Source organism: Botrytis deweyae (genome assembly GCF_014898535.1).
Source record: "Botrytis deweyae strain B1 chromosome Unknown BDEW_015, whole genome shotgun sequence".
Taxonomy (NCBI): Eukaryota; Fungi; Ascomycota; class Leotiomycetes; order Helotiales; family Sclerotiniaceae; genus Botrytis; species Botrytis deweyae.
Genome location: NW_024066222.1, coordinates 493344 through 508079, shown reverse-complemented (window position 1 = coordinate 508079; position 14736 = coordinate 493344). Strand labels below are relative to the sequence as shown.

The window sequence follows — 14736 nt, the reverse complement described above, 5'->3', positions numbered from 1 at the left end:
AAAGGAATAAAGATAAATTTATTTTTGAATATATTGAATATATTCTAATAAATTTTGTTGAAGTGGAGTTTAATATTTGTTTTGTAAGTTTATGAAAAGTTTTATTATTATATTGTAATCTTTAATAAATTGGTAGTAAAAATTATAAAAATCTAAGAATAATTAAATACTTTTTATAGTGATAGGGTAAATTTAAGTAGTAATTATTTTGATTTCTTTGAATTGATTTGTACTTTATTAATGGAAATAATAAAATCTAAATATTTAATATATTACTATATTTAATATTGAATTTATATTTCTTAAGGTTTATTTATAATTTAATGGATTCAAGTTGTTTAAGAATGTGTTTAATATATTCTTTATATTTATTTTTATTTTTAGAATATATTAATATATTATTAAGATAGGTAATATAAAAATTATTTAAATAATTAAATAAAATATTATTTATATATTATTAATAAATTACAAGATTATTTATTAATCTAAAAAATAAAACTTTACATTTATAGGAATTATATCAAATATAAAAAATAATATATTCTTTAAAAACAGAATCTATATATATATGGTGAAATATTTATTAAATAATTAATTTGATATATACCTTTATATTAATAAATCATATAAATATTTTATTAATAAAAGGTAAAGAATATTTATCCTTATATGTTAAAGAATTTAGTAATCTAAAGTTTATATAGAATCTTAAACTTTTATTTAGTTTTTTTATAAAAAAATCAATATTATAAATAATATTTAGTTAGATTTTATAAATCCTTTAATAAAATTTTTAATAATATATTTTTTAATAATTTTAAATTATTTAAATAATATTTTATACAATAAACTATATTTAAAAGCTTTCTTGCCTTCTCCTTCAAGAATAATCTTATAATTATACAAATAAAAAGAAAATAGAATATCAAATTTACACTTAAAAAATATTCAATAATATTATTAATAAATCTCAAGAATTGAAGGTTTTATTTCAATATCTACAATAACACAATTAAAATAATAATAATTTTTGATTTAAAATTGTTTAGGGAGGTAATTACAGCTTCAATTTAATAATAATTATTCTAATTAAATTTACAATTTGAAATAATATTTATTAATCTCCTCACAGATAATTATAAAATCTTATAATTTTTACTTCTTTTACAAATAAACTAAAATTGAATCGGCTTGAACATATATATATTGTACATATCGGAAATATATAATAAAAATTTTTTATAAATAAATTAAATATAAACTTAATCGAAAACAGATTTTTTCCTTAAATAATTGAAATTGGAGATTTAATCACATTAGGGATTATTATATTAAACTTCTAAAAAGGTATAATAAGTATTATAAATATAATCAATACTATCTTCTACTATCCATTATCAATATAGTAATACATTTCTTTTAATTAGACATTCCAATTATTAACATCTTTCTACCTCAAATAATCGATTTAGATTATTATAAACTATCCTTAATTAAAAATATATTTTTTAATAAAGAAATAATAAAAGAATACTCAAAAGATTATTTAAAATATCATTTAAAATAATTAATTTTAACTTGAATCTTTATTAATCATTTATAACCTAAAATTACATTATATAAATCTAAATTAATAATAAAAAATAGTAAATAGAATTATTATCAAGCATCAATTATAAAATCAAAAAAAATTAAATAAATAATAACTTCACCTCTCACATTATTATAGCTTTTGATTTTAATTAATAATTTGAGTAGTTTAAAATAGGATTTAAACATAGGAAATAATAATAAAAGAAATATTCTATTAATAAAAATATAATCATTCACTCCAAAATCTATAAATACTTAGATATAATATAAATATTTATTTCTCGAAAATATATATAATAGATTTATAGAATTATCTCCCATTAGTTTTATTAAATTAAGGAATTTTATATTCCGAATTATACTTAGGAAGGAACTTTTACCTAAGCATTTTAATTTAAATACTAGTTTTTGATAATATAAACAAATTTGATAATTTCTACTTGCACATCTAAATTAATATTCTTTTCAATATTTTTTTTTATATCATAGAATTCTTTGTTTTCTTTAATTTCTTGAATTTCGGCCATAATACTTACATTACCCACACATAAAATAAAATTATAATTCACTTCCAATATAGGGATAGATATATTACAATTAAAATTATTTTCTAAAAATAGAATACTATTAAACTTAAAGATTTCTATATAATTAATAGGAGTACAAGAAAAATATAAGATTTGAATAAATAAATTTAGATTATTTAATAAACAAAAAGCAATTTTGGAAGAAATTAATAAAAAAATCCTATTAAATAACTTTCTAAAAAAAATCTTTTTAATTATTTTATTATAATTATATTTTCAAAGTATAATTTTAAATTTATTAATTTTAATAAATTTATTAACTAGATTTTTTATAATATAACATTATTAAATATAAAGATTAATAACTTATCAAAAAAATCAGAAATCTTTTTTTTCAAATTGTAAAAGAAAATTATTGGATTAATAATTTTCATTTATATAACTAATAGTCTAAATTTATAATATTATATTAGAAAATTTCCATATTACATATTATTTAGTATAATCTAGTATTTATACTCAATGCAAGTATAATTAATTTTAACTAGATTTTTATAAATAATCATAAACTAATTAATTAATTATTAATTTATTAAATAAGGGATTTGTGTATATAATAAGAATATATATTCTTACACTTCTCCTTCAGTTTATTTTATTATATAAAATTATTATTGTAATTTCAAGATAAATAAGTTTTTATAAAATTCAAATTATTCTATAATTAATAGTTATTAAAGATTTGTTTTCAATTCTATACCATCCTTAAATTTAAATAAAAAATTAATAAGCTTTGAAATATACAAATACTCTATTATAACAATAAAAAAACAAAAAAGAAATATTTATTAAATTTATGAATTATTTAATAAAACAATTAGAATTGAAGGGGATCTATTATTAATATTTGGAAAAGATTACCACAAAGATTGATTTTGTAAATAGAGTTTTCTTTTATTCTTCTTTTTTCTAATAATAAAAAATATTCTTTTAATAAAAATAATTAGAATATTAGAAATTCGAATTCCATAATTCTTTAAGGAATCTATATAATATTACTATCGAAATTAAAAAGATTGAAATAAATAAGTAATACTAGAACTATATTATAATAATTCTTTTTTAAACTTTATTATTTCGTTTTATAAGATTTTATAATCTATAAGAGTTAATAATTATTCTTTTTGAAATGAATAAGTGTATATTAATATACTACCCTCAAAAATTAATTTCTTAATCAAAAAATTGTTTTCTGGTTATTTGTTTTTTTTATATTTATTAATATTTATATTAGAATTAAAGGGATTATATTTATTATTTTATCGAAATTGATTATTATTGATTGAAGAAGTTTGGTTGATTATAGAGAAAGAGTAATAAAATCTTTTTGAAATAAATAAATTAGATATAATAACAATACTTGTAATTTAATGTATTTAAAAAAATATTTTTATTAAGTTTTAATTAAAATAAATCTTTTTTTTATAAATTATATTGATGTATAATTCATTTAAAAAGATATTATAGTTATAAAATATTATTTAAATAATTATTAAATAGCTATATGATTATATAAAAGTTATAAATAATATAATACTTTGTTTTAAAAAAATTGTAAAAACAAGATATAATTTATTTTTAAAATCTATAATTATAAAATCAAAAGTAAAATATTTGTTGAATATATTTATATATTAATTATATATATATAATCATATACATGCGTGTATGTGTATGTGAGCGATTGTAATTATGATTGGGTATCAATCCGTGATATATTTTGTGTATTACTAATAAACATATCGAACTCTTCTCCTTGTACAGAATCACTCTAATCTGGGTTAACTCTTCTAATCTTATATCTCTAATAGCTTAAATCCTGAGATACTGCTATAGATCGAATTGATATAATATAAGGAGGTAATTCTATATCTTTCTCAATAATTAGTAAAGTTCTAGAATAATTAAACTTTCTAATATTTTGAATATAATTCTTTGATTTAATAGACTATAAATCTAAACTTTTCCATACTGATTTTATATTTAAAAAAATAAAGGTTTTATATTGAATAATTATCAAATTCTATAAAAAATATATAATATTATATTCAAGAATAAATTCTATTAAAACCTTTTAAATAAAATACTAATATTAATATTTATATATTCTGAATATATCTATATCGAATAATTATATATAATATATAAAATATAGAATAAAACAAAAAGATCGAATATAATTCAAATTTATAAATTCAATAAATTCTAGTTATAAATAAAATCTATAATTATTTATAAATAAAATCTTCCATTTTTTATCTAACCTAAAATCTGAATATTCAATATAATACTTCAAAAACATTATAGCTATCTCGTTATTCGTAAATCCTAATACTAAGAATATAATTTGTATACCAAAAGATAAAGATTTCTAAAATTAATTCTATATTAAATCTTTTTTTTCTATAATAATCAAAAAAAAAAAGAAAACTACTAATAACATTAATAACTTCAAATACTATAATAGAATATTAATCCTTAGAATTAATAAAATAAAATTATTTAATTAACTTAATTCTATATATAAATCTTTAAACTACTTACCTCTAATATATTATCTAAAATTAAAATCTTTTATCTACACATACATCCTACTCTAAATTCTATTTTATTAAAATTTATAATCTATATCGTTTTTATAATACTTAATTCTTTTAAATAATTATAATAATTTTTAAATTATTCTTTAACATCCTTTTTCTTTTATATTTGAATATATTATTTAATAATAGACTTTATAATAATTGTATATAATTTCATCTTCTTCCAAAAACCTTTAAACTATTACTTTGAAAATACCTTTACTTCAAAATCTATTACACATTTGAAATATACAATAATATTGAAAATGAGTTTATAAATAAAAAAGATATCACATTTAAAAAGATTCTAAATAAATATATAAATATATTTAATTTGCCCATCAATTAATATTCTATTATACCCTTCAATCTTTCTAATATCGATATCATTAGCTATACAACTACATACACATTATACTGCCTTTTTGAATTACTCATACTAACAATCAAACTTCCATATTCTACATATAACACAAATAAATTTTATAAAATAATTTAAACAATATTGAATAGCTTCATTGTATCTCGATTTTTCTTTACTCAATAAAGATAATATTACTAATAAAATATAAGAAACAATATTTTATTAATTTTAATAAAATATTCAATAATTATAATATATTAAATTTAATATAATATAATATTCTACAATTGACCAGAGACAATTTGCTTTCCGGAGACATTTGCTTTCCCCAACTAGGAACTAGTCGGCCACTTATGAGAGCCGACTATTACTTACTTACCTTTACCTGTATTAGTCATCGACATCATCATCGTGAAGTAGGGAATCAACCAATGATATAAACGACACGTGATTTGTCATCATCTTGAAAAGTTTTGTTGCACATCTAAAATGTGTCGGTCGTTTACAAACGTTTCAATAATGTTTTCGAAATGTTTTGGTAAATCCTTTGGGGGAGCGGGCAGTCGGAAGGAATTTTGTTATGTGGTGATTAGCACATTGTAGGTGAATTTCTCGGGTTGAACCGAGCTGTGAGGTTCCGTATCTATTATTGAGCATCAATCTAGGTGACTAGGAAACATTAGATAGAGTACAATTGCAGTAACAATAATTCTTATTATTGAATTGTGGAAGAGGAAGAGGGAGAAATCATTGTCTTGGTTCCAGTGATGCTTATGTAACGAATCTATACATTTCAAGAGATCAGGCTTCTGGCGTCCAACAATTTCATCAACAAACTCCTAGCAATGATTCTATGAGAAACTTGATTTCCAAATACTACGGATTTCTTATCTCTCCATCCTGTGCACTCTTAAGCACTTTGACACAGCCGCAATGTCCATACCTCCAGGCGCACCTCAGCCATCATATATTCTACGCGGACATGCGACTCCAATACATGTAGCGAAGTTTATACGAGGAAATACGAGACTGGTTACGGGGGATGCGGAGGGATGGGTTGTGATGTGGAGTTTGGAGAGTAGGAGGGGGACTGCGGTTTGGAGGGCGCACGAGGGGGTTTTGCTGGGGGTAGGGGAGTGGGGAGAGGGGGTTATTACGTGAGTTTTGGGATTTCTTTTCTCTTGGAATTTTAGGGGTTGGGGGATTTGTGGTTGGGGGAAGAAAGAAGGGGAGGGTGTGGGATTAACTAGCCGTCATCATGTTTGGGAAAGGGGGGGGTGAGCAGAGAAGAACGTCAAGCTGACATCTTGAAGGCATGGAAAAGACAATAAACTCATAATATGGAAGCTTCCCCCATCAGAGGAGGAATTCATGAGCAAAGTTCTTCCCGTTGATACCGTCTCGGAAGAGAGGAGAAAACCATGGATTCTACATATGTTAGATGTCAACACCATGAATTTCTGCGCCTTTGCTATGTGTCCCTTGTACACGGATATCAAAGTAAAGGAGGCCGGAGAGAAGGGGAAAGACGAAGAAGCGGAAGCGGAAATTGAAAAAGACGAGAGAAGTGAAGATCAATTGTTAATTGCAGTCCCGAATACGTTAACATCCGAATCAGCAAGTAATCATGCCCGTGAAATAAGCAAGAGAAACTAACAATTCCAGATCGATATCTTCCATATTCCTACTCTCCATCGCCTACATAATATTCCTTCGCCTGGACCAGAGAAGCCAGGCATGATCATGTGTCTATCGCTCTTTTTCCATCCCATCACTAAATGCTTAACCGTTCTCTCCGGCTATGAAGATGGTTCAGTTTCCGTTTTCTCCTTCACTTCGCCTATCTCGCCACCCTCTTCTTTTCCTTCAGCTGTACCTTCATCTCAACCAACGAAATGGAACACCATATACCATTCCAAATCGCACATTCAACCAGTCCTCTCCCTCTCCCTTGATCCAAGCCCCGACCGCAAATTCTTCCTCACTAGTGGTGCTGATGATCGAATCATCAAATATTTAATCCCCACCACTACAAATCCCTTTTCTCCTTCTCCATCAACATCAAATTCAAAATCGATCATAAGCTCCGCTAAAGAGGAGCCCAAAATGCTGAAAACAGCACATGCGGGACAACAAAGCATAGAAACGCGAAACGATGGGAAGATTGCCGTGACAGGCGGATGGGACGGGAGAGCGAGAGTTTACGGAGTGGCGAAGATGAGGGAATTGGCGGTGCTGAAGTGGCATAAGGATGGGTGTTTTGCGGTTGCGGTTGCGGATGTTTTGGAAGGGGGGAAAATGGAGAGGGGAGGGGATGGGAAGGGGAAGGAGTTGGTGGGGAGGCTGGGGCAATTGGATGTTAAAGGGGAGAGATTGAGGAAGGCGAGGGAAACACATTGGGTTGCTGTGGGAGGGAAGGATGGGAAGGTTAGTTTGTGGGATGTTTATTGAGTGATTTGGAAAGAATTCATATACGCTTTCGACCGTAGAAGCTGCATGAGGCTGTAAGCTTTTGAAGTTGTGATGAATTGATAAGCTGTTGATAGGATTGAGAAATGCATATGCAAGTCACATTACATGTGCAGATGAAAATTAAGATTAGAATTATTCCAAAGGGCTAAAAGTAAAGTTCAAAAGATCGAACAGTGAGACAATCAAACATATATCGATCATCTAACAAATCATCACACCACTACACCAAACCACCTTCCTTGCCTCTCCAAATTCCCCTTCCCATAATGTATCCTCCCCAAAATTTCCTACCATCGCCCAAACCCCCATATTTATGCCTTACAAGGCGACACAACCTCCTCAGCCGGCAACCCACACTCCTCAGGTGTCACCAAAGTCCAATCCGCATCAATATTTCCCAACTCGACCGCTCTCCCATTAGTCAAAGTATTCATCGCACTCTCCGCAATATTAAACCCCGTAGCCGCGGCATCGATGGCCAAGATATTGATCGAGACGCCTTGATAGGTTAAGGTGTAACAAGTACCACAGTTAGGAGAATTCCATCCTGCGATTGTGGATGCGCCGCCGATGCGGGCGAAGGTGGGGAGATCGCCTTGGACTTTGTATTGGGGGAAACGGGTTTCGAGACCGTTGGGACCGTTGGAGCAGGAGACTGCGGAGAGGGAGCGAGCGGCGTTGTCGTAGCCGGGGTCGTAGGTTACTTGGATGGCGAGGGTGGAGGTGAGGAGGAGGGGGAGGAGAGTGAGGGTGTTGCGGAATTGCATTTTGAGTGAATGGTTTTGAAGGGGTTGTGTTTGTGTTTGGGTGAGTGGTATTTGGTATCGGAAGGTGGTTCGGTGTAGTGATGTGATGTGATGTGATGTGATGTTTGCCGAGATGTCGAAAGTTCTTGTCGAGAGTTGATGCTGTTGATACCCTTTACCTGGAGGACTCTTGCTTCAATTTATATCCATCGCGATGGCTTTTGTTGTTTGAAGATTTACTTGTTTACTATGTTACGCATACCTAGGACGTTTGCTTCCGAAATTTCGAGTTCCTCACAGTCCTAGAGTAGTAGGTAGATGTCATGAAGTTGTTTCATTTTGGTGATTAGATGAGTTACCATTAAGGTGCATGTTTTGATTTTGCAATAATAGGAAGGATCAAAATATTAGAGTTGGCTAGGAGATAGTTATTACTTCACGTTCTTGAGACGGCGTGGAGAAGAATGTTAGGAATGTTGGAAGTGCAAAAGAAGATTGTGAAGTGAGCGGCGTGCGGCTTGTTACCAAGATTCCAACTCTTTCCTAAATATAGACTTCAGATGTCCCAAAGATAGATGAATCCCTCTCAACCTTCATTCCCACTGTAATCGAAGGCTTCCTTGAGGGCTTGAACACGCTTAAATGTTTCGACTGAGAACGTCTTCAATAATCATGATCATCGTGGTCTGGCAGCTTGCCTTCTGTTTCTTCACCAAATTCTCGACGTGATCGTCAAAATACTACTAAGTATGAAGTTCTGTACTGAGAGACTATATCCACGCAAGTTTGAACAAGGACATAATGAAAAGATAGAAAATGATGAGTTTCTGAAGCTGGAGGAAGTTTGGGTATATGGCGAGAGGTCCGTGCACCACTCCAATTCACAAAGACGCTCCAGCTTCAGAGACCACACGAATTGCAAATTATAGCAAGTCTCATCTCAACTCTTGTTGTACTTGACATTGTACATGAGTTTTTGATTGTTGGATTGCAGTCCGGACTAATGAACACCCTGAGCTTACAATCGCAGCGCTCCAATACCGGAGGTCCGTATTGGTGGCTGGTATGATTGACTTTTTCTTGTTTTGATGGTATCAAGGGAATGTTCTTTCATTTTCTGGAGAATTTGGCGCCCTAACCGACATAGCGCTGGGCAGCCTACGACTTGTTCTCAACCGTTTCAGAGCCTAATCGAAAGGTGGGTTGTTGCTCACGAGGCAAGAAGATCCTTTGAATGAAGTATGAAACTTCGTCAATGATACGTAATATACGGATACAGAATCCTGACAGAGAGTTTAACTCATCGGCATCGAGGCTCCAGGGATAATTTGTCAAAGTCATCTATCATTGGTAGTAAATTGAAGCTTGCATACTCAAGTGATTTACTTTACACAACAAGTTCCTACGACCACGCATTAGTTCAGATATAAGTGAAAAGGACCTTGGAAACAGAGCTGATCGAGCACGCCAGTATGGGCAACGATTGTCTGATAAATTTGGTCACACGGACGAGTTATCTTCACTCTCCATAAAAACATCCCGAGAGCTGGTAGCGAGGCTGATTGGATACCGATACTCACACAACATCTGCCCACCCACTGCCCATCCACTGGGCATCAATATCACAATCAGTCATCTACCTCCATTGCTATCATTGACGATAAGCCAAAAGCCAAAACTCAAAGTCAAAAGTCGAACAGCCAACAGCCATCAGCTATTAGCCATCAACAATCAAATCGCCTACCATCATATGCACCAGTTGACCAGTCTGGATGTTATCCCACACTCACCCCTCCCCCTCCTCCCCCTCGCCTACTAAGCCCTATCTTCATCCACTCAAAACGATATAATATGGCTTGTGTCTAGATGTCCCATGTCTTGCTTCCATATCAATCCTTGATGTCCATCAAACTTTAAACTCTTGGCATATCGATAAGAAGATAAACAAGCTCCTCACCAATTAAACTGGGACCCCCACGTGCAGATTTCATACGTCAGTAAGTATCCCCAAATCCCATATAAAAGATCAAGATCCTTGAGTTTTGATCCCCTTCAATATCATCCATCCTCACGCGAATGGTATCGGAAATTGGAAAAAGAACCGAGAAGGGTTGAGTTATTTGGTAACAGTTACCTTTTTAGGGTCAATGCCTAGACACGTGCCTGTGTCTATTCCCAGGGGATCAGATTTGAGAAGGTCGCAATATGGTGGCGGTACGACATTGAATAGTACTACTACTGCTGCCAATATTGTGGTGGATAAAATGAATGCTGTCCCAGGATTTCTAGCTAGTGCTGGTGAGTTTCTTCATTTATATATTTTCTTTTGAGAAGTGTTCTTTTGTATTCTTTTTTCTGTTGAATCGCTGGTTCTCATTGTACGAAAAAAGTTTGTGGTGTTTGGAAGACAAAAAGTTTTGAAAAGGTTTTCTGTGAAACTTTCAGTCGTCTGAGCAGGTGGGAAGCTATTTCAACCAATCCAATTGATATTAACCTTCGTTGTTTTGTGGATTTTATCCCTCAATTGTGAGTGAGAAGATACTCTTCACATGTTAAATTACTTTATTTTCGCAAACGTTGACAATTTATCATCCAACACCAATTCACAAAAAGTCTGGTCAAGCTTATGCTAACAATAAACCCCCACCAGCTTTCTTTACTTTTCTTCGAGCAAATCTGGTCCTGCCACCATCAACACTCAATTCTACAACCTCAACTCCAATTCTGGGCGCATCATTTTCTCACAATCTTCCACCACTGCGCCCATCATCTCTCGCAACTATGTCTTCCAATATCGATGATGATACCATTGTTCCCGATCCCCTCGACGGCGTTCCCTCTCTCACAACTACCACGTTAGACACCCAAGAGGATAAAACGAAAGCTCTAAAACTAGTCGCAGATTCTATTGCCCAACAACGACAAATTGCTGCTCAAGCATTAATCTTCCATCCTCTTACTCTTACTTTTTACGCATTAATAATTGGAATTGTGACAAAATGGCAATACACAGACACCAGCGATTTGGGATTACTTGTAACCACACTAGCAGGAGTTACAATGGCATGTTTGGTAGCAATTCGAGCTGCTACTGCAGGGTATTTACACACGGCTGAGGAATTCAATTGGAATTTTGCCAAAAATGATGAAGGAGAGGAAGATGTTATCATTGGATCTCGATATGGGGAGGAACTCATTGGAGCACTTATATTGCGCATTGAACGAGCTCCTCATGTCAATGGATCGCCAAGGAAAGGAAAGAGTGGGAAGAAAGGAGGGAAAGGTGTCATCAGAGCATGGACTACAAGAGTAAGGTATAGAGGTACAGGTGTAGGAACAGAGATGTTGGAAGAGGCTGTTAGGGTAACGAGAGCGAAGTTTGGAAATTCCGCGGAGGTTGGTTTTGCTAAAGAACATGCAAATGCGAAGATGGTATTGCCGGAAATGTTCAATGGAGAGTTCAGGAGGAGGGAGAGACGGGCTGCAGGAGCATTGGAAGCAGTGGTCGAGGGCGGAAGAGGAAAAAAGAGGTAGGTGATTGGGTATAGACGGAATAGACATGTGGACTTTTGTATTTTCCGGGCGGTAGTTCGGATAGGGGTTCGGCCTTGGGTCAGGATTTTGGATATCATACAGGATTCGGTCATAGAATAGCATGGCAGCAAGAATGAGCTACTTCTCGGTGCTCTTGACAATCGTTTATAGCATAGCGAGTCAGTCTTTTGGTCAGGGATAGGTACAAATTAATCATATTACTATACGAGTAACCACTCCATTGAACTGCGTATTTAACTACACTTCATATGTTCAATGGCTCTCTCGCAACGGATGAATCCAATCGTGTACCAAAAATACATCCTTAACATTTACAGCATATACATAAGCACGAGAAACTACTCGATCGTCGATCTCATTTGTGAACCGAAGAATAACCCGAAGCATATGCACAGGTATACAAGTTTGGTATGTGGATTGTTTCGTCCAACATGTGCCTTGATATTGAGTTCAGAACCTCCTACCCCGCATCATCTGAGCTGAATTTGAGTATATTTGAGTGTAGCAGTATGATGATGATCGAAGTTCTAATTCTAGAATTGTGATTGTTTGATGACGTGCTGGCGTTGATTTATATGGACCACGGATCCCCATCACTGAACCGTGCAAGTTGATGGATCATGGAATGGATTTTGACGGGACTCGTCTCGTCTCTCAATGCTTCTTATCAGTGCTTTTCATTTGACAGGGGTAAGCTCTTTCGCTTATTGAGTGACTAAGCATATATTTCCCATTTTTTCTCCAAACTTTTCTCCAATTCTTTTTTAATTTTATTCCCATACTTCTTTTATCTCTCTCCCATTTTTATCTCTTGGATTCTCTACAAAGCACGAAGTATGGAGAAATCAACTATCAATTATCAATTCTTTTGCTACACATTCATTCCTTGAACTAATCTCGCAATCAGCATTGGTTAGCAAGCATGGAACCTCAAGGTTTAACCTCATGTGAGGTATTTCCTATCACGGATTGATAGCAAAACCGCTGATCTTGTCGGCTTTTGTCGGATATCGGGGTAACGGTTCAAGGATTCAGGAAGCAAAGCAGCCTCGGGCAGCGCAACCAGACTAACTTCCCCACATTCTCCATGCTTCCTTCCCCATTCAACTAAATATCACCCGAGGGAGCACCCGGATGCGTTCATTCGTCAGCTTGTACGATTGCTCGTACGGAACGTATCCGCTTCAACCGTCTGTTTGTTTTTAAAGCTCCCCCCTCTTCTTTCAATTGACTTTTTAACAACGTGAATTGGATTGTGAAGATGAGGGCAAATGTGAGGACAACGGCGCCATTTGTGCGGTCATTATTTCAATCTGTCCAACAGAGGAACTTCTCAGCATCAGTGGGAAGACAAAAACAATGGGGGTTTATTGGTCTCGGTCAAATGGGTATGTGAACTTTGAATCTGCCCCCCAATAAAAGAGAATCTTTCATTAACATTAGACAGGATACAATATGGCGAGAAATCTTCAAGCCAAATTACCTCCTGCCGATACGATACGAGTCTATGATATCAATACGGAAGCAGTGGAGAGGTTCACAAAAGACACAAAAGCTCTTGGGAATGGAGCTGTCGTCGAGGCTGCAAGTAACGTCAGAGAAGCCGCAGAAAATTCTGTAAGTTATCCCATTACATTTTTGTCTCTATCGCAATCAAAATCCTTCCTACGTTTTATGTGATGAGTTTGTTCCATGAATGATCTAAGTTGGGGTCAACCGTCTTGGTTGATCTTCTAATGATTTTTATATTATACAACAAAGCCAATCCTCTGATTTTATTTCAATCAATTGTCTATTTTGTCTGAAGAAATATCTGTTCCAATTGCTAATAGACACTACTTGCAGGAAACTACCATTACCGTTTTACCAGAGCCAGCACATGTGAAGAATGTCTTTAGTCAAATACTCAAGCCTCCACTTTCTACATCTGTAGTCGCCAATCCTGATCGTCTTTTCATTGATTGTTCCACAATTGATCCAACATCCTCTAGAGATGTTGCTAGGGCAGTTCATACAACACAACAAGGTCGATTCGTCGATGCGCCAATGTCAGGAGGTGTTGTTGGCGCAACTGCCGGAACTCTGACCTTTATGCTTGGTGCTTCGGATGATTTAGTTGATCGTGTGACTCCCATACTCACCATGATGGGAAAGAGGGTGTTACATTGTGGAGCTCAAGGTGCAGGTCTTTCCGGAAAGCTTGCCAATAACTACCTTCTGGCGATCAATAACATTGCAACAGCTGAAGCCATGAACTTGGGAATAATGTGGGGTCTTGACCCACAAGTCCTAGGTAATTTGATTAACAGTAGTACTGGCAAATGTTGGCCAAGTGAACTTAACAATCCCGTCAAAGGTGTTGTAGCTGGTGCACCAGCCGAACGAGATTATAGTGGAGGTTTTGGTATAAGCCTCATGAAGAAAGATCTAGGACTTGCATTGAAAGCAGCAGAAGAAGTTCAGGCCAAACTTGAGCTTGGTAATAGAGCTCGAGAGGTTTATGAAACTGTGGAACAACAGGAGAATTGTAAGGGCAAGGACTTTTCTGTTGTTTATAGATATCTTAGCAGTTCGGGGTAACCATATCACGGAGTCGAATAAATGAAAATGAAGATATTCCCCCAAAAATATCCTGTACGTACTATGTGTGAGCTTAGCAGGTGACTTGGTGAAAATTGCAGTCGCGTATCGTAGGTTTTACTAGATATTCCTTCGATGTATAGGTAGCCCTCCAGAATTTTGAATCAGTCTCTTCCGCCTCACCTCAGCAACCACGTCATCAATTGAAATCGCAAAGCACAACTTGTATTCTTATTTCCCCCGTCCTCTAGATG

General features: G+C 33.2%; 4 protein-coding genes across 4 annotated transcripts; 3 read left to right on the top strand and 1 right to left on the bottom strand.

Annotated features, from left to right (window-relative positions):
* Nucleotides 1-6062: 6062 nt before the first annotated feature.
* Nucleotides 6063-7580, top strand: EAE98_006861 (uncharacterized protein; the record flags this gene model as incomplete). The annotated part of the gene is made up of 3 exons (XM_038954484.1): nt 6063-6286; nt 6443-6746; nt 6795-7580. 3 exons carry the CDS (start codon nt 6063-6065, stop codon nt 7578-7580), a joined length of 1314 nt encoding a protein of 437 aa, XP_038809164.1.
* Nucleotides 7581-7912: 332 nt separating this feature from the next.
* Nucleotides 7913-8368, bottom strand: EAE98_006860 (uncharacterized protein; the record flags this gene model as incomplete). The annotated part of the gene is made up of 1 exon (XM_038954483.1): nt 7913-8368. The coding sequence occupies one exon, from the start codon at nt 8366-8368 to the stop codon at nt 7913-7915; it is 456 nt and encodes a 151-aa protein (XP_038809163.1).
* Nucleotides 8369-10494: 2126 nt separating this feature from the next.
* EAE98_006859 (uncharacterized protein) lies at nt 10495-11881 on the top strand (the record flags this gene model as incomplete). Its single annotated transcript, XM_038954482.1, has 2 exons — nt 10495-10645; nt 10998-11881. The coding sequence occupies 2 exons, from the start codon at nt 10495-10497 to the stop codon at nt 11879-11881; spliced, it is 1035 nt and encodes a 344-aa protein (XP_038809162.1).
* Nucleotides 11882-13163: 1282 nt separating this feature from the next.
* On the top strand, nt 13164-14482 carry EAE98_006858 (uncharacterized protein; the record flags this gene model as incomplete). Its single annotated transcript, XM_038954481.1, has 3 exons — nt 13164-13290; nt 13350-13519; nt 13748-14482. 3 exons carry the CDS (start codon nt 13164-13166, stop codon nt 14480-14482), a joined length of 1032 nt encoding a protein of 343 aa, XP_038809161.1.
* Between the last annotated feature and the right edge of the window lie 254 nt (nt 14483-14736).